Below are 23,329 nucleotides of genomic sequence, written 5' to 3' on the forward strand. Positions count from 1 at the left end.
AAGGGAGTATGGAAGATGGATTGCTAGGGCAAAAACAGAATGTCACGAAAGGTCACCAAGTTGGTACAAAACCGAAACATGTCTTGCATTTGGCTATCCGCTGGGTATGATGCAATGCCGCTTCAAGAAAGCCAACAAATCCCGAGACATCATTGTGCGTTTTTGGATTGTTGTTTGAACCCTTCTCTCTCTCCTCTCTTCAAGCAGTCTTGCTAGGTTGCCCATCCTCCTCTTAAGACATCTCTATTAAGATATTATGTAACTACAAACCATGGTATTCGCTTTTGCGCCTCATCGCCAAGTCGTCATCAAGTTATTTGTGCTGTTTCTACCGCAACTCCACTCAAGGAGACCCTCCAAACCCAAGACCAATGCCCTCCTCCGGAACATGGAGCGTGCCTAGTCGCTCATCCAGCCAACGCGCCAATTCCTCCACCTGTCTCCTCATTGCCCGGACGCTCGAGGCTGACGGACCGCGGGCGGCTGATGTGGCATTGTTAGCGGCGTTGGTGTTGCTGCCTTGACTGGTCGACGCAGACGGCGCCGTGTTGTTGGATGTGCTAAGGGGTGTGTTTTCCCCAGAAAGATCGGCTTCCCTCTTCGACCTCGCCGACGTCGCTGACGATGATGTAGGTGTCCGATGTGGCCCTGCGCGCAAGGGGAGATGGTGTTGGTGACCAGGGTCGAGATGTGGTGTCGGTGGCCCCTCTCCATTCGCTTCCGTCTCCCCTGGCTGTTTCCCATTGCCGTGTCCCTCTTCACCACCCATGCATATGAACAACATACCGCACCTCAGCCTTCTGATGACAAACACCAGCCCGTTGTCCATTTGCACCGTGACCGCCTGTCCAGGCACTGGCCGCGCCCTTAGCCCGCCTCCTCCTGCTGCGCCCCCCCTCGTTGTCCCAACTGTGCTCTGACTAGCTGTGCTCCCTGTTGGACTCCCAATCACATGGTGGTCCTCTGCCGTATGCGCGTCGCCGCCACCGTATCCAGAGCCTGACGGGTGATGGAGTCCCCAAAGTGAAGCGGCCACGGCGCATTGTCGCCTCAGCGCGCTAGCGCTCAGCCCGTTACTAGCATGGGCGAGCAGTTTCCCCGCGGGGGTGGTCAGCGCCGCCGTTCGGATGTATGGCGAGAGGTTTGCGTGGAGGAAAGCGGTGACGCGCTTGCTGAGGAGCAGAGGCGGGGGAGGAGGCATCAGGTTGCTTATTGCCGTTGTAGTCGCCGGAGTGGGGTCTGGGGTCGAGGAGAAGGGTGGTGGAGCGCCAGCGCCAGGGGCGTTTGGAGGTGACATTGTCGGGGTATTTGAGAGCAATGGATCGCGGTTATGCGCCGAGTATCGTTCGTGTAGATGAGGACGGTTCTTTCTGGACAAGATGATGTTTGGAAACAAAGAAAAGCGGCACAGAAGAGAGCGTGGAGTGATCGATCGTCCGTTGAGACACCCTTATCGCTGGGTGGGTTCGTTGTGTTGTTCAATGGAGCTTGGTGTCTCGCTGTTTGCGGGTCGGGGACGAACTGCCGTTGTTGGGGTCGGCGGATGTCCGAGGCGAGCTAGGTGCGTGAGGTACTACTAGGGCGGCACTTTTGAGCGCTTAATGAGGACGCTCTTGTCTCTTCAGTAGAGTTGTGTCGTCGGTATAGGTTTGTCCAGAGAGGTCGTGTAATCGTATGATGTTTGTCGAGCAATGGCACAAAGTCGCCTTGTTTCAATCCCGTCTTCACTGTCACAATTTAACGTTGCTTTGTGGAACTGGGAACAAGAGACCCGGAGATGGAAGCCGAGTGGTGGAGAAGGCGAGGGAGCGAGGTCACGGTAACTTATCGATAAGATAAGTGCTTCAAATTAGGTTTCCCCACAGCCTCGTTCCAGGGCTGTCGTCGAGGGTTAGGGTACCCCATGGTCTTCAATATCGTGCAACATGTGACTCGGGTCTAAATGAAGGCTCAGCATGCTATATACCATAATTCACGAGACAAGAAAAGAGGTCAACAAGTCATTTTGAAGAACGCAGAGAAAAAAGAAACCGGGAACTTGAATTGATGGTTCTCCACTTTGATTGGGGAAAACCGGGGCTACACAGTATCAACCCAGCAGCAGATCCTGGGGAAAAAGTCAAACGAACAAAAAGTCAGAGAAAAAAAGTCAGAGAAAAAACCAAAAAGATTAGCTGCAACTCGTTTCGATCGAGTGACCTCCGGGTTATGAGCCCGGCGCGCTTCCGCTGCGCCATGCAGCTTCTAAACTGTTTGATGACAATCAGGCCCGAAACTACCCTTCTATATCTCAAACCAATGACCACATCTTACACATCTTGCATCCCCCTTTCCATCTTCCTGTTCACACATCTGCATCCCCCTTTCCATCTTCCTGTATCTCCCAACTACACATCCATAGGCCGACTGTTCTGCTGAGCCACCAAATTCCTCTTCGCCACAATCTCATTGTTCTTCCTGAACATCATATCGTCCGTCGCATCCTTGAACAGCTTGCCATCGGGTGTGGCCGTCTTCCACTCCTCATACGCCTTCCAGGTGATCCTATCCAGAATATCACTGGCCGTCTTCTCATCGCTTCTATACTGCCTCAGAAGCAAGCCCACCAGCCCAGCCAGGTTCTTGGAGTACTTCCCGCGGGTACCGGTGTTGATGAGCTGGCCAATTTCCACCTCGTGATTCACGTCTTGGTAGTCGCAGGTCATGTGGGTGCAAGCCTTTTTCTTTTCGCCAGGGGCGCCGGTCAAAAACTGGACGTGGTGACACTTGCAGAGATGACACTCCTCCGGGACGGGTGGCAGGGGACGGCCGACCATCATGTGGTAGAGGATGGTGCCGAGGGCGTAGAGGTCGTTGCCGCGGGTGTAGGGGCGTTTGGACTGTTGAGGTTGTTGGTTCGTTAGCATCACTCGCTTTACTTCCTACTTCACCATGACCATTGTCAAAGAAAAGAAAGAAACATACCGCATCAATCCCATCCCCTTCATCCTCCCATTCCATCCACCGATCCCTCAACTCCTTCTCGTCCACCACCTCCCCCCTCTCCATCGCCACCAGCGGCACCCTCTCAAACTCCTCCTCCTCATCCTGCGCCATCACCACCGCCGCACTAACATAACAATTCTCGAACCCGCCCAGCTTCACTGCACCATACGTCTCCACGCCCCTCGGATGCTGCAAGTAGATATTCTCCGCCCTGACATCTCTGTGCAAGATAGGCAACCAATCCGGTTCTGTCTCCGGCGGTCCGTGAACCTTCCTCACCCTTTTGAACCCGCCGCTTCCTGTCACCGTCGAATCCTTCTCCACGCTTACCACGTCCCGCTTCCCTTCGTGCAAAAACATCAACGCGCGCAGAACTCCCAAGGCAACATGCCATACTAGACTCTCTGGTAAGAAACCCTCGCCTGGTTTGACTTGACTTGGTTTTCCTTCTGTCAACACCGTCCCCAATTCCTCTTTCCTAGGCAAACCCCCCTTTCCCTTCTTTTTCTTCTTTTCAACTCCCGTTGCTGCTTCCACATGTCCCCAAACAACACACTCCCCCACGCCCCCCCCATAAAACTCAATCAACCCCTTCAAGCTCCCCGCATCACACCAATCCCACACCAACCACCTTTCCGTCTTATCCACGCTCTTGCTCTTCTTCATCATCATCCCCCCCTTATCAAGGACCCCCGCCATCTGGCTCTGATTGACAAACCCAAACCCCCTGGACCCAAACACCGCCCCAACACCATCCACCACCCCACTCACCCACTCTCCATGCAAACTAACCAGATTCTCATGGTTCAACACCCTAGCCGCGGCCTCGGGGGCCCCGATCCCTTCTGAAGTCCCCCTGGCTCCAGCTGGTGATGCCTCCAACTGCACACCACCCTTCATCAACTCCCGAACCACGTTTGTGTCAACTTGTCCACCTGCAGAGACACAAGGTGGCGAGAAGGTGGAGAATTGTTTATGGCTGCTCGCATAGGAAGGGTTGTTCAGCAAAGCGGAGGGCGAGGGGGTGCCGAGGAGGATGGCGCCGTCGGTGGAGCGGCGGATGAGGATGGCTTGGCCCTGGCCCTGGCCGGGTGAAAGGTTTTTGTGGAGGGTGTAGAGGGGGACGGTGGAGTTGGGAGTGGTGAGGGTGCTGGGGGGCGGAGGGGGTGTTGGGGGGGATGTCATTTTGTTTTGGGGGATTGAGAGGTTGAGAGGTTGAGAGGTTGAGAGGTTGAGAGGTTGAGAGGTTGAGAGGTTGAGAGGTGTTGGGTTGTGTGTTGGTGTTGATGATGGTTGTGGTTGTGGTTGTGGTGCCAAGTGTCGAAGCTGATGGTGATGTTTGTTTGTTTGTTTGCTTGTCTGGTTGAGCTGGTGTGGTGTTTTGCCGAAATAGAAGTTGTATCAACTTCGAGGTTGCTGCAGGATTTTGAAAGTCGAGGTTGTGTTAGGGGAAAAGGATTCAGGTGAAGATAGATAGAAGAAAAGGAAAAAAATAAGTTCCTCATTCATTGTCAATCGCCCGTGGTTTGTTCGTCGTTTCGTTCCAGATCCGGAAAGGGAACGAAGCTCCCTGGAGATGTCGGTTGCGGCAGCCCCTTTTCTTTGTCCACGACGCTGCATTGCTCAGTCCGGAGTCTTGGGAACAAAGCAGTGATTGCTCATTATCCATACTCACAAAAAGTCACAGGCGGCCTGGGAGCTCTTTGTTTCATCAGAGCCTGGGCAATTCGTTGCGCATTGTAATGTTACCATAAACTGAGAAGGACACAGCACTTGGGGAGATGCAGATGGCTCGCCCTGAAAATGATTTTTCAGTCAACCCATTCCAGAACAGGGGGTTGATGATATTGTAAGCTAACACGTGTTGACGCACCTCTATCATTCGAATCCCACAAATCATGAACATTAAATCCGCCGTGTATCATCAGTAATTGCCATGCTCGTCCGTATTCATCACTCCCATCCCAGTCCATTGCCCATACTGTAAAATAATCATATTAATCATCCACCCTCGCCCACCACTCGACCTTGGTCCCCCTCTCTTCCGCAAGTGACTTCGCAGCTGCTCTTAGCGTTAATGCCTCATGCCTTACTTCCGTGATCGGTTTCCGCAAGGCATCAGCCAAATCCTCGTACTCCATATCCGAGACCCTAGGGCCAATGTTCCGTAGCTGGTTCAACAACCATTTCTTCTTCTCGTCCGACCACATGGGATAATTCGGCTTGTAGGAGCGCCGCTGCCAAGAATACGTCGGCCCTGTGCTCGGGACCCTTGGCTGTCTTGACGACGTCGCTGACACACGGGACCCAGGTTGCTGCTGACGTGTGGGTACCGATCTCACTGGTGTTACTACCCCCGATGAACGTGGCATTGCCATAGACCCATTTGTATACTGCCACTGTTCCACCCTGGGTGATGGTTGTGAGCCAATGCGCTGTATAGACAAAGCGAATGCCGCATATTGGGCCTCCCTTTTGGCGAGCTCTGCTTCCTCGGCCGCCTGACGAGCCCCCTTGATGGCCTCGTCCTTGGCAATCTTTTTATTGTCTAGGTCGCTTAGCGCTTGTTTTAAGGTTTCGTCCCAGGGGCCGAGGAGCTTCTTTAGAAGCTGCCTGTTTTCTGTGATCTTTCTCTTGAGCACGTTTGTCTTGAACCTTCCCACATTGCCCAAATGCTCGTCCTCGGCGTCCTCGTCGTCCGAAACCTCGGATACCAGCCTTGTCCCCAGACGCTTGATCCAACCGGTGATGCGGAGGAGATATTGTATTGTACTGGTGGTGAATGTGCCAAATTGGGGAAAGCCAGGGAAATCGTATTCACCGTCGTCGTCTCCTCCATCCATTTCACCTAGACAGTACGCGCTCGACAAAACCAAAATCAACATGGGGATGCCATATTCGAACAAATCTTGCCTCAATGATTGGCGGTAGTGTGGCTTAGTAACCCCATTGGGGGCCAGATGTTGCTCACACACGTTCGCCACGATGTCCTGCAACGTTTTGATGTTCTTGCTCACCCAGTACTCGTCTTGCTTGGTAAGGGACGCCGCTCGGGGAGCTCGATCGAAAAGGATTTTGAGATCATATAGTTGCCCGCAAAAATTTTTGACTAGTTGCGTAGCCGTCGGTTTTTTAGTTTGGTCTCGGTATGGCTGTATTATGGTCTTGGACCAATCCTTGCTGAGGCCCGTCCAGCCAGGGCGGCCCATGATATTTCGCAACGGAAGGATGGTACTGCCTGGCATTTCCACCTGCAGCGAGTCTTGGGGCAGAGTGGCAAAACGTCGATTTGGCGCGGCACGTGGGGGTTGATTGTTCGCCTCATCCTCTTTGTCTGTTTGTTCTTCTTCATCTTCGTGTGACTGTTCTTCCTCTTCATAATCTTTGTCGCTTTCCATTTCCTCGTAGTCGTCTTCTTGGTTCTGAGAATCGTCCCCATTCGCAAACTCGTCTGCAGGGTCGCTGCCGAGAACTGGTGACGGACGCGTGTGCTCCGGACCCAGTTCTGGCTGGGCTGAAGGAGGTACTTGTTTCTTCGTACGCTTCTTCAAATCAAAGAGCGATGGAAACTCTTGATCCGAATCATTGTCTGGCTCCGAATCATTGTCTGGCTCTTGTTCCAGCTGTTCTGGTATTATCTCGAGGGTGTCTTTGTCTTTTTGTAGGCTTTTTTTCCCCCGTTCTTGTTCATCTTGCTCTGGTTCGACCTCCTCCTCTTGTTGTCTCTCATCGTCAACATGGTCGTCGACGCCTCTTGGAAGCTGAGACTCTGGGTGTTCCGCTGGTTCCAAAGCTTCGAATGCTGTATGGTACTCGACTTCCACAGAATCCAATACGTCATCTCTTTCCTGAGTTTGGGCCCCCCCTGCTTCCGATGTCTCTTCGGCTAGAGCCTCTATTTCGTCCAATGCCCGCTGTGATAGTTGTGTCTTGAATGCTGCCTGGTCCTGTGCAATCACCGGCAGCGGATGTTTTCTAGGTCTTCCTCTGCGGCGCTTCACGCCAGTTGTGGAAGGTTGGGGCTCGGGTTGGGGCTCGGTAGGAGGAATAGGAGGGTCGCGCGACTTTGTACCTCTAAACGAGTTGACCACCTCAAGTAGTTGCTGCCTCAAAAGTGCATCTTCGTCTTCGCCGATATCGTCATCTTGCCGACTTCCCTCTGCCTCGACAGATTCCTCTTGATCACCAGCCACTACTATGCTTCCGGGCGTCTTTCGTCTCTTGGAGGGATGAATGTATTCGAGCGAGTTTCGCACCCTCTTCGTAGGTCGGAGTGTTGGACCGGTGAACATGCTCCGATTTCGTTTGTAATTCGGGGTGGGTTCGGCTGGTATATCGTCGTCAGAGGAGCTGGAATCGTCATCACCTTGCTGGAAGGGGGCATTACTCGTGGCCGTTTCCTGAGCGCGACCCCCGCTTTGCGCATGCCTGGTAGTGACCATGGTGTTTTGTTCTGCTCAGCTGTTGTGGTATGGCTCGTTCTGCCAATTCACAGTTAGCACAATAATTACCACCAACCTAATCTCCGCTGGTCGAGCAACGGATGAGTCATCTGCTCGGCAGTTGAAAGTATGGTTGAAAGCTTCAATTGTTGTAGAGGTAGCAGTCGAAGCCGCGGAGAGCTTGACGCGTGAAGCTTGAAAGATGGAAGAAGAAAACGCGCTTCACAAAGCTTCCCGTCAAACGCCAACAACAGTCGACGCACATCCTTCAGTGGGCTGCGCGGGGCCTGTCCCGCTAAAGCTCTCCTCCCCACAGTGGGTGCTTTGGTGGGGTGGGGACTACAACCCTAGTAGCGGAGGCCCGGACCCATACCATCCGGAAGGTGCCGGCAACTTTCCTTATTGTGGGAGTGCCGCCTCCGATCTCCGGCCCGGGATGAAGAATGGACATGACTGGATCTTGTTGTACCAGAGTTATCTCTTCTACATGTAAACGCCCAGAGATTGTGCCCTCGTACAGGACTCGAATGAAGGAATTACACGACGGCTGCCAAGGGTTTTGTAAACGCGCCATTGAGCTGGCACAATTGCCGTTGCGCATCCTCCATTAGTGTAATTACGTGTTCCCATACGCAGTGTGAACTTTACCAGATCTTTCAGTGTTGAAACACCGCTTCATCTTTCTCTTTGCTGTCAAGCTGTGTATCCTCCTTTCCCTACCTTGATATCCCGGCGCATCACAAACATTCGCAGACTTGAAAGAAACGAGCTTGCTCCGAAATGACATATGATTGTTGTGGAACTGGGTGCTTTTGTTACCTACTGCTCGTCCTGCGTCCTGCCGTGAACCAATGTAGCAATAGGTTGTACGGCTGCTCCTAGATGCTCCCTCATGACCCCAGCCGGACACCTTGATGGCCCGATTCTTCAATGTTTTTGGCAAAGAGTCTAGATGCCCGCTGCAAGTCGGGTCCCGCTGGCCCCATTGCTGTCGGGTCCAATCATGCCGTCTAAGTCGCTGAAACAAAACTTGTGACCAATCAATGAGAGGCTCCGATGTCGTTGCAGCAGCTTTGCAGCGGGAGGCTGTCCGCTGCCGTCATCGTCATCGGAACGGGACCCGTCGAGGTCGTCGTCATGGCCCCACTTGTCCATAGTTTCTTTAACAGTGTAGCACCTTCGCCGCCAAGGGAAGTGCCCAGCGAGGTCCGTAGGCTTCTGGCTTTTTCTCTTTGCGACTTCGCCCAATGTTCTCGTCAAACTGTCTCTCAAACAACCACCATTTGGACTAAAACAACCTGAGACGGAAATCGCCGCTGTCTCCTCCGAATCGCCAAGGATACCTTACAGGCCCCGGATCCTACAACTCGGCCGGCGCATATCACGACTCGTAGCGCCTATCAGCAAAGGCAAAAAATCGGACCACGGTCGCTTGCAGAGCTTTTGCAGAGCTTGTGACTGCCCCTGCTCGATACCACTGCACTGCACTTCGTCCTTCCTCTTCTGTCTGCAGCGAGAAAAGGAAACGGAAGCGCGCCAAGCCCAGTCTCGCGGCCAACAGCCCCAACTTCCAATAACCCGGCTTCTTCCTCTCCTCTACATCCACCCAAGAGTGTCTCGTAGCTCATCCGCAACCGACTCTGGTGGCAACTTTCGAAAATTATGTCGATAGCCCCCCGAACGGCACAACATTTTCGTGGTGCCTCCTCCCGTTCCAATGGCTTGCTAGCAGCACGCTCTCTGACGGTAGGCCTTGCTCGCGCCCTGTTTATGGGCATTTCAAGCGTCACAGCTGCACCGATACCTCTAGGCATTCTTGAACATGGACGTTCCGAGGAGCCAGAAGAGGGCGCCGGCCTTTGGGTCCTCTATGTGGTCTCAGCTGTCTTGGTCCTCGTCGGAGGAGCCTTTGCCGGCTTGACGATAGCGTATGTTTATCTCCAGCGAGCCTTCATTTCTATCAGTAGTACTAACATGGAACGTCTAGTCTTATGGGCCAGGATGGTATCTACCTCCAAGTACTCGCCAGAGACTTGACCGAACCACAACAAAAGAACGCGAAACGAGTGTACGATCTACTACAGCGTGGCAAGCACTGGGTCCTGGTTACCCTGCTATTGTCCAATGTCATTGTCAATGAAACACTCCCCGTTGTTTTGGACCGTTGCCTCGGCGGTGGTGTTGCCGCTGTCATCGGTTCTACTGTCTTGATTGGTACGTTTCATTCCACATGGATCCAGTCCGTTCGTCTAATATGGTCTTTACAGTCATCTTCGGTGAGGTCATTCCCCAGTCGCTATGCGTTCGATACGGCCTGCCGATCGGTGGCTACATGGCCAAGCCCGTCCTCTTGCTCATGTACCTGACTGCCCCCGTCTCCTACCCGATTGCAAAGCTTCTCGACAAGCTCCTTGGAGAGGACCACGGAACCGTCTACAAGAAGAGTGGTCTCAAGACTTTGGTCACTCTACACAAGAACCTCGGCGATGTTTCGGAACGTCTCAACCAGGATGAAGTCACCATCATCAGTGCGGTACTCGACTTGAAGGAAAAGCCGGTCGCCAATGTCATGACCCCCATGGAGGACGTTTTTGTCATGGCAGAGGACACTGTTCTGGATGAGAAGACCATGGATATGATCTTGTCAGCCGGCTACTCGAGAATCCCCATCCATGAAACCGGCAATCCTACAAATTTCGTCGGCATGCTGCTTGTCAAGATTCTGATCACCTACGACCCCGAAGACTGCAAGAGAGTCAAGGACTTCCCCTTGGCCACTCTCCCCGAGACCCGCCCCGAAACCAGCTGTTTAGACATTGTCAACTTCTTCCAGGAGGGCAAGTCCCACATGGTTCTTGTTTCGGAATATCCCGGAGAAGATCACGGCGCCCTTGGTGTGGTCACCCTTGAGGATGTGATCGAGGAACTGATCGGAGAGTAAGTCTTGGCTTTAACTTTGCTTGCTTCCATATGTTCATTTTACTGACCGCACTCCAGGGAAATCATTGACGAATCGGATGTTTATATCGACGTCCACAAGGCCATTCGCCGGTTGACTCCTGCACCCAAGGCCAGAATTACACGTCGTGCCTCCGAGGATATTATCGGCAAGACGATGAGCAGGGGTCATGATGATGTCGCCGGTTCGAGTAAGACAAACGGTGTTGATATTCCACCATCAAAGATTGTTGAGCCGCTTACCGGTGCGGGCAGCACTGTCTCTGAAGCGGCCCACCTTATCAACGAGCGGGATCCCAAGCAGACTACTTTCATGATGCGGAGAAGCTCCGCTGGGGTCGATGGCCAGATGGTGAACACTACGGTTCCGGTCCGCGCCAATCTCGAAGAACTGAGGCAGCACTTGAAACACCTAGGACCCTCCAACCCGGCTATTAATCCCAAGAACACTCGCTCGACTACAGTGAAGATCAAGCCGGGGATCGCGGGACATCTTTCTCAAGCACGTGCTGCATCGATTGCCGATTCGAGCGCCGTTGCCGAGACTCCCTTTGAAGACGACGAAACCACCAGCCTCCTCAGACCTCAGCAATCAACCGCAAAGGACGGTATTCAAGCTTTGACGCAGAGCTACGGTGGTGTTAGCCCTGCTACCGCGCAGCTCATCTCTCCAGCAGAGAGTGCCATAACGGCAGTACCTATCAGTGTGGACAACTCGGACGGCAACCAGGATACAGTCGACAAGTCAACGCAGACGCCCCCGAGGCAGCAGCAAAATGCGGCCACGGATACGGCCGGCGGGTTGTCTGGCCATCGATCGAGCGGTAGTAGCGTCGCCAGCTTGCGCGACAGCGGCCTCTTGCCCCCTAGGCGTGGAATTGTTCGCAGTGGAAGTATAACGGAGAACATTATCGAGACACGAGGTGTCAGAAAGGTGGTTTTGGAGACCAACAGCTCCAACGACGAGGAGGAATATGCCATCACGACAACCTCCCCCGATCACGGCCGCGGCACCAAGGTGACTTTATCGATAGCCCAGCCATCCGCCAGGTCGGAGACAGGTGACGAGAGTCAGGGCCTGATGTCGCCTACGACGGGCGATGAAGGACACCAGTCGGGAGATAAGGGGGATGAATCTGCCAAGACCAACGGTGGCGGACAGAGCAGTAGTCATGGGAAGAAGCACAAAAGCAAAAAGAAGAAGCGCAAGGGCGGCAAATCTTAGGTCGATGGGCTGCTTGAGCTGATTCCTTCGGAGAGTGTGGCATAGTATGAGCTACCTACGGAAACAGATGAAGAAGGTTTTTATGGAAATTATGTTTGGGGAAAACGAGGACAATGGGTATAGGAAAATGAGGGAATTAGCGAAATCGGTCAGGAAACGAACGAGAAGAGCGATGACGGTCTGAACGAAGCATTGTATTGTATTGATGAAGTACAGTAACTGAGGATTTGGTTTCTCTTTCTTCTTGTTGTTTGTCGGTGTCGGTGGCATGGAGTCTTAGCATGAAGCATGGATATTTCTGGCTGTCGGCCCTGATTGTTATTATTTTAGGATCATAGTCATCAGTATCATCATTGGTACACACGATATCATTACTTTGGCCTGTTGCTGACACATCGGTGAATGAGGAAAGCGGCGGACTAAGTGGATCACGGCATCGCTGCCGCCGCCGGACAGCTCCGTCCCGTCGTAGCACAAGCTGAACGATGTGGAGAATAGCTTCTCTGACGTCAACACCTTATCTCCGATGACACGAAGCTCCATCCCATGTTATTTGTCAGCTGCGCAGAAGCCCCCTCACCGTTCGGCCCCAAAGCTCACCACGTCACCACTTCCTCCCCCGCACTTTGTCGAATTTTCCCTTCCTCTCCTCTTCTACGTGGTGACATGAACTCAACTACGCGTGCGGTACAGAGATTGAAGCTTTTTTCTGGTGCTTTGTTTAGTAACAAGAAGACGACGGTGTTTAGACCTGGTAAGTAGTCACCTTTCAGAACAGAAAGACAGCAAGTTGGTGACGGAACAAACGGGGAATGAACTGTGGTCTTGTGGATGAGACTGACTTTGGTGCGCATCAACATTCAACAGCTTTCACGAGATCGTTTGCAAACATGGCGGCTACTACCGATGTCAAGAACTACAAGTTCAACCACTCCATGTAAGTTGCGATTCTGGCTAGTCGATGAGATTGGACGACGAGGGCAGGACAAGTAAACTGAGTTGGAGATAACAGGATCCGGGTCAAGGACCCTAAGGAGTCGGGTACGTGACAGCCCGTCTACCCTCAACGACACGCTATTAACATACGACAGTCAAATTCTACGAGTTCCTTGGCATGTCCCTCCTCAAAAAACTCTCCTTCCCCGAAGCCAAATTCGACCTCTACTTCCTCGGCTACGACGCTCCCGGGGCCGTCTCCAGCGGCGCCAACCTGTGGGACCGCGAAGGCCTTATCGAACTAACCCACAACTACGGCACCGAGAACGACGACTCCTACAAGGTCAACAACGGCAACGTCGAACCGCACCGCGGCTTCGGCCACACCTGTATTAGTGTCGACAACCTCCAGGCCGCCTGCCAGCGCCTCGAGGATGCGGGTTACAAGTTCCAGAAGAAGCTCACCGACGGCCGGATGAAGCACATTGCGTTCGCCCTGGACCCGGATGGCTACTGGGTGGAGATCATTGGACGGAAACCCGTGGAGGAGACGGAGGGACTGAAGGAGACGGATTTGAAGAGTTATAGGATGAACCATACCATGTTGAGGGTCAAGGATGCGGAGAAGAGTCTCAAGTTCTATCAGGACGTGTTGGGGATGAAGTTGGTTAGGACGCATGAGGCGAAAGAGGCTGGGTTTAATCTTTACTTCCTTGGGTATGGGGATGCGAAGGGGAACGAGGCGGATCGCGAGGGGCTGTTGGAGTTGACGTGGAATTATGGGACGGAGAAGGATGAGAACTTTTCGTACCATAACGGCAACGACCAGCCTCAAGGGTTTGGTCATATCTGTAAGTGGAAGCCTCTTCTGAGCTCGTTGAGAGCAGCGATTAAGACAATATGGTTTGCTAACGATCGATGACTTGAAATAGGCCTGTCGGTTGACAGCATTGAGGCTGCTTGCGAGCGTCTTGAGGGTCTGAACGTCAACTGGAAGAAGAGACTGACGGATGGTCGCATGAAGAATGTTGCTTTCGTTCTTGATCCTGATGGCTACTGGATCGAGTTGGTCCAGAACGAGCGCTTCACTGGCCAGTCTAACTTCTAAGCTGATTACAATGTTTAAGGGGGTGTTATAGGTTAGATGTGGAATGCGACTAGGTCCCTCAATAGCACACTTTGTGCTCTGTTGACAGCTATCGTCTCCCATTCAATGCTGTATAGCTTCTGTTTCTACCTTTCAGATTCCAATGTCTCTTCACTTTTGCATTAAACGACATCATGTACCACCCACGCCCGCCCTGCGTACATACTCCGGGTGCAGCAACCTGCAGTAGCCAAACGTGGGGGAATGAGGGGTTTGAGATCGTGAGGGTGTGAGGCCTCGAAGCTTCATAGGTCCATCCAGCACAATTCAACCGCGAAGCTTCGGGAGTTGCCTTGCCCTACCCTCCTCTGCCCGTCAGCTGGGTTCGTTATTGGACTTCGAAACATCCTATCCCAACTTACCGTACTCTATTGATGAATGGCTGATAATTGATAGGATTACACAATGTTATGACTATTCAGAGATTTCCTCCATCTGTTTGGCCAACAAGTCGGAGTGTTCCTCGCACTACTTTCTATCTACCATTACTGGCATCCGATGAGATGCAGTCACACGACAATCTCATTTCCAGACTAATTCACCTCGCATACATCCGAAACCACCATCCAGCTCTCTCCGCCTTGACGCCGAGAGTATGGAATGGGGCCCTTCGAGTATTCTCCATTTCCTGCACGTCACCTCGTCCACGACATGAGCTTCCTTGGTCGGGATGAGCACTACGTCCTGTTGTGGGATATGGTGATATTGCAAAAGCCAGCTGAGATCCTGGGACGCGGGGGTGAAAGGCCAAGCAAGTGTTACAGGTCACCACGTCTTGTGCTATAAGCAACAATTCAACAAAGAATGGTGCTGCTTCAAGGTTATAAGCCCCTCTTTTCCCTCATGAATTATGCTGCATGAGATATTGAGTGCTGGTCATCAACCATACTTCAACCTCTTCTCAGTCTTCAAGTTCCATCTGCTCAGATTAGTACTCACCCCAATTACTGATCACATCCAATACCATACCTCTGCCACTTCCACCCAACCCAACCATGACGCCCTCGGCCATTATTACCCCCCCTCCCTCCTCCTCCCCTATCACCCCATCCCCATCCCCCACCACCTCCTTCAAAATCCTCATCCCCGAACCCCTCTCAGAAGAAGGTCTCACCCTCCTGCGATCCTCCTCTTCCCACGAGGTCGAGGTCACCTACCACCCAAAAACCACCCCCTCAACCCTCGCCTCTCTCCTCTTTCCCTATCACGCCCTAATCATCCGCTCCGAAACAAACGTCACCTCCGCCCTCTTATCCCCCGCCATCTCCCCCAACCTGCGCGTCATCGCCCGCGCCGGCGTCGGCGTCGACAACATTGATGTCGAAGCCGCCACCAAGCGCGGGATAATCGTCGTCAACTCGCCGCACGGCAACATCGCGGCCGCGGCCGAGCACACCGTTGCGTTGTTGCTTGCTACGGCTAGGAACATTGGCAGGGCTGATGCGGGCATGAAGCAAGGAAAATGGGAGAGGAGTAAGTTGGTGGGTGTGGAAGTGGGCGGGAAGGCGTTGGGGATTATTGGGTTGGGGAAGGTGGGGATGAAAGTGGCTAGGATGGCTGGTGCTGGAGGATTGGGGATGAGGGTGATGGGATTGGATCCGTATGCTAGTGAGGAGATTGCGAGGGGTGCGGGGGTGAAGCTTATTGGTGGGCTCGAGGAGTTGTTGAAGGTGGTAGATTTCTTGACGGTGCATACGCCGTTGTTGGCGAGTACGGCGGATATGGTGGGGGAGAAGGAGTTGAGGTTGATGAAGAGGACGGCGAGGGTGTTGAATGTGGCGAGGGGTGGGGTGTATAATGAGGGGGCGTTGTTGAAGGCTCTTGAGGAGGGGTGGATTGCTGGAGCGGGAATCGATGTTTATACGCAGGAGCCGGTGAGGTTTGATGTGGAAGGAGAAGAGTCGATGGCGGCTGCGGCGAGACTAGCGAGACATCCGAAGGTGGTGGCGACGCCGCATTTGGGAGCGAGCACGGTCGAGGCGCAGGAGAATGTGTCGGTGGATGTGTGTACGCAGGTGTTGGAGATTTTGAGGGGTGGGATGCCGACGGCCGCGGTGAATGCGCCGTTGATTTTGCCGGAGGAGTATAGGAGGTTGCAGCCTTTTGTGAAGCTGTGAGTGTCCAGTCTTTCCACCTCATGTCCCTCTAATCGTATTCCTCCATATCTTCGCAAATCCTTTACTTCTCACGATCATCACTAACGGAACCTCCAACCGCTCCCCAGCATCGAGCGCATGGGCTCCCTCTACACCCAACACTTCGCCCGCACCAGCACCAAACCCAACCGCCTAGGCGGCCGCCGTTTCGAACTAACCTACCACGGCGCCCTCGCCTCCGTCCCCCCACCCTCCACCCGCCCCCTAACCGCCGCGCTCATCAAAGGTCTCCTTTCATCCATCTCCTCGCACGCCGGCCGCGACGTCAACATCGTCAACGCCTCCCTCATCGCCCGCGAGCGAGGAATCGCTATCGATGAGAAGTTTGTGCACAGCGACGATAACAACACCCCTACTTCCGTCGGCTCCGGCGAGGGAGGAGGACAGGTGACGCTTCGCAGTTTACTTACCTCCTCCTCCAAAATTTGCAGCGAAGAAGAGCAAGAACGGGAACATGAACAGGAACAGATTATCGAGGGACACGTAACCAGTGGCGGCTCAGATATTTTTATTTCTAAACTGGACCGGTTCGCCGGCGCGAATTTTCAGCCGGAGGGAACACTGCTGGTGCTGAGGAACTATGATCGCCCGGGCAAGATTGGTGGTGTGGGCATGGTGGTGGGGAGGCATGGGATTAATATTCGGTTCATGCAGGTTGCTGGGTTAAGTGGTCAAAGTGGTGGTGGTGGTGGTGGTGGTGGGACTAAGCGAAGAGTAAGGCCGGTTGGGACGGTGGAAACTAGGGGTGGAGAGGAGACGGAGGAGACAGTGGAGGAGAGGGAGGAGGATAGTAGGGAGGCGTTGATGATTTTGGGGGTTGAAGGGGATGTTACGGAGGAGGTGGTGAGGGAGTTGGAAGGGCAGGAGGGGATTTTGGATGTTAGTTTGGTTAGATTGTGATATGTGTGACCTTAAGGGAGACGGGAGTATGGCTGCCGTGGGGCTTGGGGGTGATGGTGGGTCAGTGACTTCGTGAGGATGGGTAGGTAGCTATGGTGAAGACGGGTTCATTCTTTTTCGGCTTTTCTTCAATTATGTAGCTGGTGCTAATCTTAGTTGTGATGTCGATGATGATGACCTAATGTGATCATATGGTGTGTGTCTCCCTGGTACAAACCATGGAGGTATTGTCACAAAGCAAAACAAAAGGCAAGTTGAAACCGTCATGCTACGTAGAGCGCTCGTTTTCAAGTCAGTGTACAGTTCTGGAATGCATGTTCATGGTATCTCACGAAGACATGAAGAAGGTTGCGAGACAAGAACGAATTCGATACACTGGATGGACTCAACTTCTCTACAACCTCCGTGATATCATAGGTAGCCGAACATGCGAAAGACTTTTTCTTTCCTCATACGCGCGCGCCCCTGGAACACATACCTACTTGAACCTCATGACAACTGACGCCTGGTTTCATGATTGCCATCTGCTGTCTTTTCTTCCCAGCCAGTACCACTGTTCTTTTGTTCCGCCATTTCCTCACTCTGCTTTTCATTGCCGGTATCTCCAACCTGATCCGGACCCCGAGTGTCCTCTCCCCGCTCCAGCTCAAGCTGGAAAAAAAAGGGAACAGCATTGTAAAACAGCAGACCACTTTCATAGCTAGGTCGCCTGCCTGTCCCCATCTAAGCCATCCTAACCCGCGCGTCAGCCGTGTCTTCCATGCTTGCCATTCCCCCGTTTTATTTCAACCCAGTGTCGTGGGTCAATGGACGAGTACAGGTGCTTGACACTGTTTATACAAACACAGTTGGGTACGCGGTATTTGAGGCATACACTTCCATTCTCATATGGAATGTCTGCAATTGGAGATGGGAAGGGTGGTGGTTCGTTCCACCGGCTTACTTGGTGACTGAGCATTTATGGGTATATTTTTCATCGTGATCGAGGATTGGTGAGGAGGCTGGAGATATATCTTTGGATGTTTTTATTTGGTTTTTGGTATTTGTTCTTGGAAAGGGTACTTCATTGCCCATGAGCCATGGTGGGGGATCGATCCATCTCTTCATGGCTGCATCCTCCCCGTACCGGTATGATACATTCCCATTCTCATCCCCACTCCCATTTCTAGTTCACTAGGTCCCGTCCTCATTCCCCCTTTCCCGTTTCCTCTTCCCGCCCTTCCCCCCAATTTTTTCATCCTCCCCATCTCACTTCCCCCCTATTTCCCCTCCCCCCCACCAGGCCCACCCGCCGCCGCATCATTAACAACCCAAGGCACGTACTTCTTCTCCTTCAGGTACGGATCGTCCTTGCGTCCATCGGGGTTCGGTTCCGCCGCCCTACTCTGGCAATCGTCGCACGTGTTGGTGACGCTGAAGAGGGACTGCTCGCCGCCGGCGCCGTAGCACTTGGTGCCGAAGTCCGGGCAGGGGTCGTAGCGGTAGAAACCCTTGTGCCCGCAGGCGTATAGGCAGAACCACTGTTGGCACATTTTCTTTTTTTGGTAATTGGGGTGGTTGTGGTGTGTGGTGTGTGGTGTGGTGTGTTGAGATGGTTGGAAGCTGGGAGAGGGTTAGTTAGTTTGGTTTTGTGAGAATGGTTGTGAGGACTTCGGGAGGATTTCAGGGTTATGTAGGGGATGTGTAAATAGTGATGTAGGAGGTTCGAGTCTGTGGTGGTAATGATGACGTGAGGGTGATGGATGGGACCTCTTTTCTGCACCATGTTTGTTCGTTGATCGAGCGGAGGATTTCGTTCCCTGGCACATTTGTTTCCACACCCCTTCAATGGGTCGAGACCCCAGGAACCCTCTCAAGTCCCCCTCCACAATGTAGGCTTTTCGGGCCAAGTGGTCATGTTGCCCTCTGTGTCATGGGTGCAGAATGCGTTTGTCATGATTCAGGAGGCATTTGAGTGAGTGATATGAATGTGTGCTTCTTTCTCGGTCCAAACTCCATCATCAGTGCAGCAAGGGGATGAACCGGGCATTGAGAGAGTGTCTCCACAGTCAACTTGAGTGGAAGATGAAATACACACTTACGAATAATATTGAGTTATGATAGGAGAAAGCACACGTGGGATAACCGCTGATTTCGGCAATGGTTCAACACTCGGATGTCTTGCTAGCAAGCCCAGCCGAGAGTCTCGTCGTACAGCCGTGAACAGACGTCGCCTTCTGGTTCTGATAAACCACTCAGGAGAGTACTGAAGCCAGGGTTGATATCTGAAACGTAGATATTTTCGTCGTTGAATTCCGCAAAAGTCGAGTAAAGTGGCAATTATTGAGTTCAAGCGTGGAAACGGCGAATAGTGTGAAACCGTTCTCGTGTTGGCTTTGAGGTGATAGAGGCGATGGAGATGGAATGATAGTGCCAGCTGGATGAAAACACTCCGGTTGACCACTCGAGGAACAGACTGTCTGATAACAGCACAAAGTGTTCGTCGGCGTCAATTACCCGTTCGGTCAAGGAGTTGTAGAAAGAGACATCGCTCTGCACGCAGTTGTAGGCTGTGGCAGTTTTGATGGTTTGCCTTTTCAGACAAGGTTGGGGATGGAGAAAGTGGAGAGGGGAGGAAGGGGAAGGATAGAATAAACAAGGTCTTGACTCGGACGGGGGTTTATTAAACGTTTATTGAGATGTGCAAGGGTAAAGCTGGTTTCTCGCTGTGGGAACACGAACGTCCTGTCGTGAGACACTGGATTCGGTCGTGAGGTTGGAGGTATTGACTTGACTGTCGAAAACACCGGCTTACAGGCAGGTGTATACGTCTCGGAGAGAGGCGTGACAGGGATAGATGGAAAAGTTGTCTGGCAGTTTCCGTTTCACACTGCCGAGAAATGTGAACTTTCTTTTTCCTTTCTTCTTCTTGTTCGTGGAAGGGGATGTTTTCCTCGCCAAGGAAGCGAGGAGGCGGAAGGTGGAGTCTCGACTCGCCCAGCCTTAACTGAGTTTAGAGAATATCAGATGTTTTTCATCCTGTGATACCGTATGTGTCGTCATCCAGACTGCTTCCTTCTGGGTTAAACGGCCAATGGTTTGAAGAAGTGGTCATTTTGTCAGAAATGAAGGCGTTCGGAAGCAGACCGTAATCGTTCCCGAAGGTGCCAAATGTGCATGAGGGCAGCAGCCGACACCAAAGTCTAACGTCTCGTTGATCATTCAATAGCTCATTGTCGGCATCGGGAAGGAGGTGCAAACCTGCAGAGCGGGGGCGAATCACCGAAGCATGGAACCTCGCAGTGGACGAACAACCCGAACCGCAACCAAAGTCGGCGCAATATGGTTGTGTAGGATTGAGGTCCTTCAACCCTGATTTGGCGAGGAATATAGTGGGTTACAATTAGTAATATGGGGAAGCCAGGGGTAACCAAACAAAGAATGGGGGACACGGAGGCTCTCAGAGACATCGACTTCGAAGTGTCTTGCCTAGACTATGTATTCTGGCTCCTAGACAATGTTCCAACCGGTTCGGATAGGGCCAAGATATCGCGGGACAAGTACGAGTCTCATGGACATCCTAGGCTCTATTTTGTCTCGGACCCTTTTACTGTTGTCCCTGAACCGCAGTAGCCGTTGTATGCATGCACACAATGGCCCAACTCATGTAACATGGAGTAGTAGCACTTGCATGTTTGGCATATTTAGCCACTAATCTTGTGAAGCTGTTGATCAACCAAGCTGAGAAATGAGACGGTGGGGGTGGTGTTTTGGGGGTTGTGGTTGTGGTCGATGTTGTTGCTGTCAGCTGCATGTGGCCGGCTGAGGCTCAAGGAGGGGAAGAAACAAAGGGTGCTGCGCATAGGACCCCGACTGTATGTGGCAAACATGGCTGAGGACAACCACCACAATCCAGATTTTCATGATCTTTGTGATGATGGCTGTGAACTCGGAAAGGAGAAAGCTATTCGTCAGGCGGCGTCGGCGGTGTAAGCGTGTTTCCTTAGCTACCTGAGGAACGTTTAACAAGGCAGCCAGTCAAGCCCTTCTTTAAGCGAAAGGTCATGAAAAGGCTCGGTGCTTCATCCTTGTGTAGTTCGAGATAACATCCAGTTTTATCTCGGCTCACATTTTCACAATGTGATGTCGTGCATGGCTTGTGTACTTGAAGGTTGGGGGGGTGGAATTGTGCGACGATTGTCGTCAGCTAACCGAACTCGAGCTGTAAGTAGTGTAGACCGAATAGCAAATCAGGTCGTGAATTCAAGGTTCGTTCGGGAGTTGCCGTTGCGGCACATCACCGAGCGAGAGTTGGTACTCTATAATCCTGGTGGGTGAGCAATGAAGTCAAGTCTGTTGGAAGTTGGGAAATTGAATGTCATTGTCATTGGCGCCAGGACTTTCGAACGTCTCTTAGAGGTTGGGCTTCCTTATCGATATGCACAGTGTAATGTGACGACATCCCGGTCTTGCCGCACTGGCACTCTGAAGAGAACGTTGGACCGCGTGGACGGTTGGTCCGTCCCCCTTTTCCCACGTTCAGGGGTAACAACAATACGACACTCAATCTCTGTTTGCATCATCTGAGGAGAAATGCCGGGTATCTGTGTAAGCCCGCCTCTGTGGACTCACCGAGTCGAACCGGCGAGACCTCCGCTGTGTTACCATTGGGGCATTCTGCAGGGTTCCAGCCCACCACTTGGTAACTGGTACCACTGCATCGGATTGGTTCCCTGCTCCCAAATCAAGATTCGAGACCGCACTGCCCTACAGAGACATGCGACAGTAGTGGTAGGGCCTGTCAAGGTTTCGGAATTGGATATGGTACACAGAAAGATTATCGACTGCCGGGATCCGAAACTGGTAGATGCTGGTTCAGGTTGTGCAACGCCATGTCTGATGAGAGCTTGGTTCACATGAGGGACTGTCGTCTAGGAAAAAAGTGGCATAAACTTGGCCGCTTCAGCCGTTGTGTGAGGAGATGTACGTGTATCCTAAACTCCTCGGGTATATCAATCCGCCAGATTTTTGTGATAATGTTACAGATATGTTACACGATATATCATTGTGCTTGTGCTGCTTATTTGGGACCTTAGGTCTTGGCCTGCTGAGCCAGCTGAGCCAGTCTTCTCTGGGCCATAGCCAAGGTAGCCTTGGGGATACGAAGGCGCTGGCCAGCAACGAGAACACCGGTCAACAAGGCAAGAGCACCAGCCTGGTGGGCAGCAGCTAGGGGAATGGGGACCATGTAGATGAGGGTGCTGATACCGAGAGCAACCTGCAAAGAGACGAGATGGAGAAGACCGGTGATTCCCTTGCGAGCAGCGGGGGGAAGTGCAGCCTTGACCTTGCCAGAGCGACTGTAGGCAACCAGGGCGCAGACAGCAGTGAAGGTGGTGATGGCCAGGATACGGTGGTCAAGCTGGACGAGCGAGGGGTTCTCGAGCATGTTGCGCCAGACCAAGTCGGAACCATCCTCGTGGCGGGAGTAGAACTTGTCCAAGAGCTCGGACTTGGGGGGAGCGAGGCCGTTGCCCATCATAGGGAACTCATTGTAAATGAGACCAGCGTCGAGACCAGCAACGAGAGCGCCGGAGAGAACAGTGGTGAAGATCAGAACAGTGAGGGCAGCGACGGAACCGCGGAGGACTCTAAGGGCAGGCGACTGGAGAGCAGTAAAGTTCTTGACAGCCTGCTCGGGGAACTTGATGGCCTTGTGAGTGCGGAGAATGCTGAGACCGGCAAGAAGCATCCAGGAGTAGCAGACGAAGGCGGTAGCAAGATGGGCAGCGAGACGGTACTGGCTGACACGGGGATGGGAGCCGGGAGCAAAGAGGTCATCCTTGAGACCGGACTTGACCATCCACCAACCAATGAAGCCCTGGAAGCCGATGAGAGCCGAGATGCCAACAAGAGTGCAGGCCATACGAGGGGTGACGCGGCGACGAGCAATGAAGTAGATGGTCGGGAGGACGAAGGACATGCCGATGAAGCGGCCCCAGAGACGATGGGTCCACTCCATGAAGTAGATTTGCTTGAACTCGTGGAGGTTCATGGTCGAGTTGAGCATCTTGAACTCGGGAGAGGCGCGGTACTTTTCAAACTCGGACTCCCACTCCTCCTGGGAGCCAGGCCAGAGGGAACCAGTGACGGGTCTCCATTCGGTGATACTCAGGCTGTGGAACGTTAGTAGCTGGAAAAGGCATAGAGACATATCAAATGCTCGGGTCACGTACCCAGACTCGGTCAAGCGGGTCAGACCACCAAAGATGACGATACCAAAGACAGAAGCAGCACTGGCGAGGAGCCAGTAGGCGACAGATTTCGAGCTGGTTTCTGGGAAGCTGGACTTCTTCTCAGACTTGTCAGACGAGGCGGGCTTAGCAATATCGGTGGCGAGCTTGCTGAGGGGAGATTCTTGGACTTTCTGGGTAGCATAGTTCCGGGACTGGGTGTGACGAGCCTGGCTCACGAGCTTCAAGATGGTGGAAGCAGGAGACTGTTGGTGAGAGACCTTGAAAGCAGCTCTGGCGCAAAAGACGGATGGCCTGGACAGCTGGACAGCTGCCCGGCGCAACCCAAGCTGGAAGAAGGCCATGAC

General features: G+C 52.9%; 8 protein-coding genes and 1 non-coding gene across 9 annotated transcripts; 3 read left to right on the top strand and 6 right to left on the bottom strand.

The window, feature by feature from the left end:
* Window positions 1-35: 35 nt before the first annotated feature.
* B0H65DRAFT_468430 (uncharacterized protein) lies at window positions 36-1,767 on the bottom strand. Its single transcript, XM_062826959.1, has one exon. The coding sequence runs from the start codon at window positions 1,295-1,297 to the stop codon at window positions 344-346; it is 954 nt and encodes a 317-aa protein (XP_062680291.1). The 5' UTR covers window positions 1,298-1,767; the 3' UTR covers window positions 36-343.
* A 404-nt stretch (window positions 1,768-2,171) lies between these two features.
* B0H65DRAFT_t337 lies at window positions 2,172-2,243 on the bottom strand. The gene has a single exon. It is a non-coding gene; the product is annotated as a tRNA-Met (tRNA).
* Window positions 2,244-2,319: 76 nt separating this feature from the next.
* Window positions 2,320-4,249, bottom strand: B0H65DRAFT_468433 (uncharacterized protein). The gene is made up of 2 exons (XM_062826960.1): window positions 2,965-4,249; window positions 2,320-2,879 (listed from the first exon to the last, which is right to left on the bottom strand). Exons 1-2 carry the CDS (start codon window positions 4,168-4,170, stop codon window positions 2,388-2,390), a joined length of 1,698 nt encoding a protein of 565 aa, XP_062680292.1. The 5' UTR covers window positions 4,171-4,249; the 3' UTR covers window positions 2,320-2,387.
* Window positions 4,250-4,755: 506 nt separating this feature from the next.
* Window positions 4,756-7,679, bottom strand: B0H65DRAFT_221162 (uncharacterized protein). The gene is made up of 2 exons (XM_062822051.1): window positions 4,859-7,679; window positions 4,756-4,782 (listed from the first exon to the last, which is right to left on the bottom strand). The coding sequence occupies exon 1, from the start codon at window positions 7,425-7,427 to the stop codon at window positions 4,983-4,985; it is 2,445 nt and encodes an 814-aa protein (XP_062680293.1). The 5' UTR covers window positions 7,428-7,679; the 3' UTR covers window positions 4,756-4,782; window positions 4,859-4,982.
* Window positions 7,680-8,672: 993 nt separating this feature from the next.
* Window positions 8,673-11,991, top strand: B0H65DRAFT_468442 (uncharacterized protein). Its single transcript, XM_062826961.1, has 4 exons — window positions 8,673-9,355; window positions 9,415-9,641; window positions 9,695-10,364; window positions 10,425-11,991. The coding sequence occupies exons 1-4, from the start codon at window positions 9,090-9,092 to the stop codon at window positions 11,608-11,610; spliced, it is 2,349 nt and encodes a 782-aa protein (XP_062680294.1). The 5' UTR covers window positions 8,673-9,089; the 3' UTR covers window positions 11,611-11,991.
* A 509-nt stretch (window positions 11,992-12,500) lies between these two features.
* B0H65DRAFT_429593 (Glyoxalase/Bleomycin resistance protein/Dihydroxybiphenyl dioxygenase) lies at window positions 12,501-13,654 on the top strand (the record flags this gene model as incomplete). The annotated part of the gene is made up of 4 exons (XM_062824833.1): window positions 12,501-12,547; window positions 12,623-12,651; window positions 12,702-13,397; window positions 13,479-13,654. The coding sequence occupies 4 exons, from the start codon at window positions 12,501-12,503 to the stop codon at window positions 13,652-13,654; spliced, it is 948 nt and encodes a 315-aa protein (XP_062680295.1).
* An 874-nt stretch (window positions 13,655-14,528) lies between these two features.
* On the top strand, window positions 14,529-16,780 carry B0H65DRAFT_221208 (D-isomer specific 2-hydroxyacid dehydrogenase). Its single transcript, XM_062822052.1, has 2 exons — window positions 14,529-15,806; window positions 15,918-16,780. The coding sequence occupies exons 1-2, from the start codon at window positions 14,689-14,691 to the stop codon at window positions 16,747-16,749; spliced, it is 1,950 nt and encodes a 649-aa protein (XP_062680296.1). The 5' UTR covers window positions 14,529-14,688; the 3' UTR covers window positions 16,750-16,780.
* Window positions 16,781-17,472: 692 nt separating this feature from the next.
* Window positions 17,473-18,281, bottom strand: B0H65DRAFT_549709 (uncharacterized protein; the record flags this gene model as incomplete). Its single annotated transcript, XM_062829678.1, has 2 exons — window positions 17,473-17,482; window positions 18,073-18,281. 2 exons carry the CDS (start codon window positions 18,279-18,281, stop codon window positions 17,473-17,475), a joined length of 219 nt encoding a protein of 72 aa, XP_062680297.1.
* A 3,539-nt stretch (window positions 18,282-21,820) lies between these two features.
* On the bottom strand, window positions 21,821-23,326 carry B0H65DRAFT_509601 (cytochrome oxidase assembly protein-domain-containing protein; the record flags this gene model as incomplete). The annotated part of the gene is made up of 2 exons (XM_062828331.1): window positions 21,821-22,904; window positions 22,965-23,326. The coding sequence occupies 2 exons, from the start codon at window positions 23,324-23,326 to the stop codon at window positions 21,821-21,823; spliced, it is 1,446 nt and encodes a 481-aa protein (XP_062680298.1).
* Window positions 23,327-23,329: the final 3 nt, after the last annotated feature.

The sequence above is a fragment of the Neurospora tetraspora genome, assembly GCF_033439725.1.
Source record: "Neurospora tetraspora strain CBS 560.94 chromosome Unknown B0H65scaffold_5, whole genome shotgun sequence".
Taxonomy (NCBI): domain Eukaryota; kingdom Fungi; phylum Ascomycota; class Sordariomycetes; order Sordariales; family Sordariaceae; genus Neurospora; species Neurospora tetraspora.

What these genes read in the sequence shown, in the direction of transcription:
- B0H65DRAFT_468433 (XM_062826960.1), bottom strand. Translation starts at nt 4,170, where the DNA reads ATGACATCCCCCCCAACACCCCCTCCGCCCCCCAGCACCCTCACCACT. An exon ending in AAGGGGATGGGATTGATGCG is followed by an intron (nt 2,880 to 2,964) that starts GTATGTTTCTTT and finishes CAACCTCAACAG; the next exon opens with TCCAAACGCCCCTACACCCG.
- B0H65DRAFT_468430 (XM_062826959.1), bottom strand. Translation starts at nt 1,297, where the DNA reads ATGTCACCTCCAAACGCCCCTGGCGCTGGCGCTCCACCACCCTTCTCC.
- B0H65DRAFT_468442 (XM_062826961.1), top strand. Translation starts at nt 9,090, where the DNA reads ATGTCGATAGCCCCCCGAACGGCACAACATTTTCGTGGTGCCTCCTCC. An exon ending in TTTGCCGGCTTGACGATAGC is followed by an intron (nt 9,356 to 9,414) that starts GTATGTTTATCT and finishes TGGAACGTCTAG; the next exon opens with TCTTATGGGCCAGGATGGTA. An exon ending in ATCGAGGAACTGATCGGAGA is followed by an intron (nt 10,365 to 10,424) that starts GTAAGTCTTGGC and finishes ACCGCACTCCAG; the next exon opens with GGAAATCATTGACGAATCGG.
- B0H65DRAFT_221208 (XM_062822052.1), top strand. Translation starts at nt 14,689, where the DNA reads ATGACGCCCTCGGCCATTATTACCCCCCCTCCCTCCTCCTCCCCTATC. An exon ending in TTGCAGCCTTTTGTGAAGCT is followed by an intron (nt 15,807 to 15,917) that starts GTGAGTGTCCAG and finishes ACCGCTCCCCAG; the next exon opens with CATCGAGCGCATGGGCTCCC.
- B0H65DRAFT_221162 (XM_062822051.1), bottom strand. Translation starts at nt 7,427, where the DNA reads ATGGTCACTACCAGGCATGCGCAAAGCGGGGGTCGCGCTCAGGAAACG.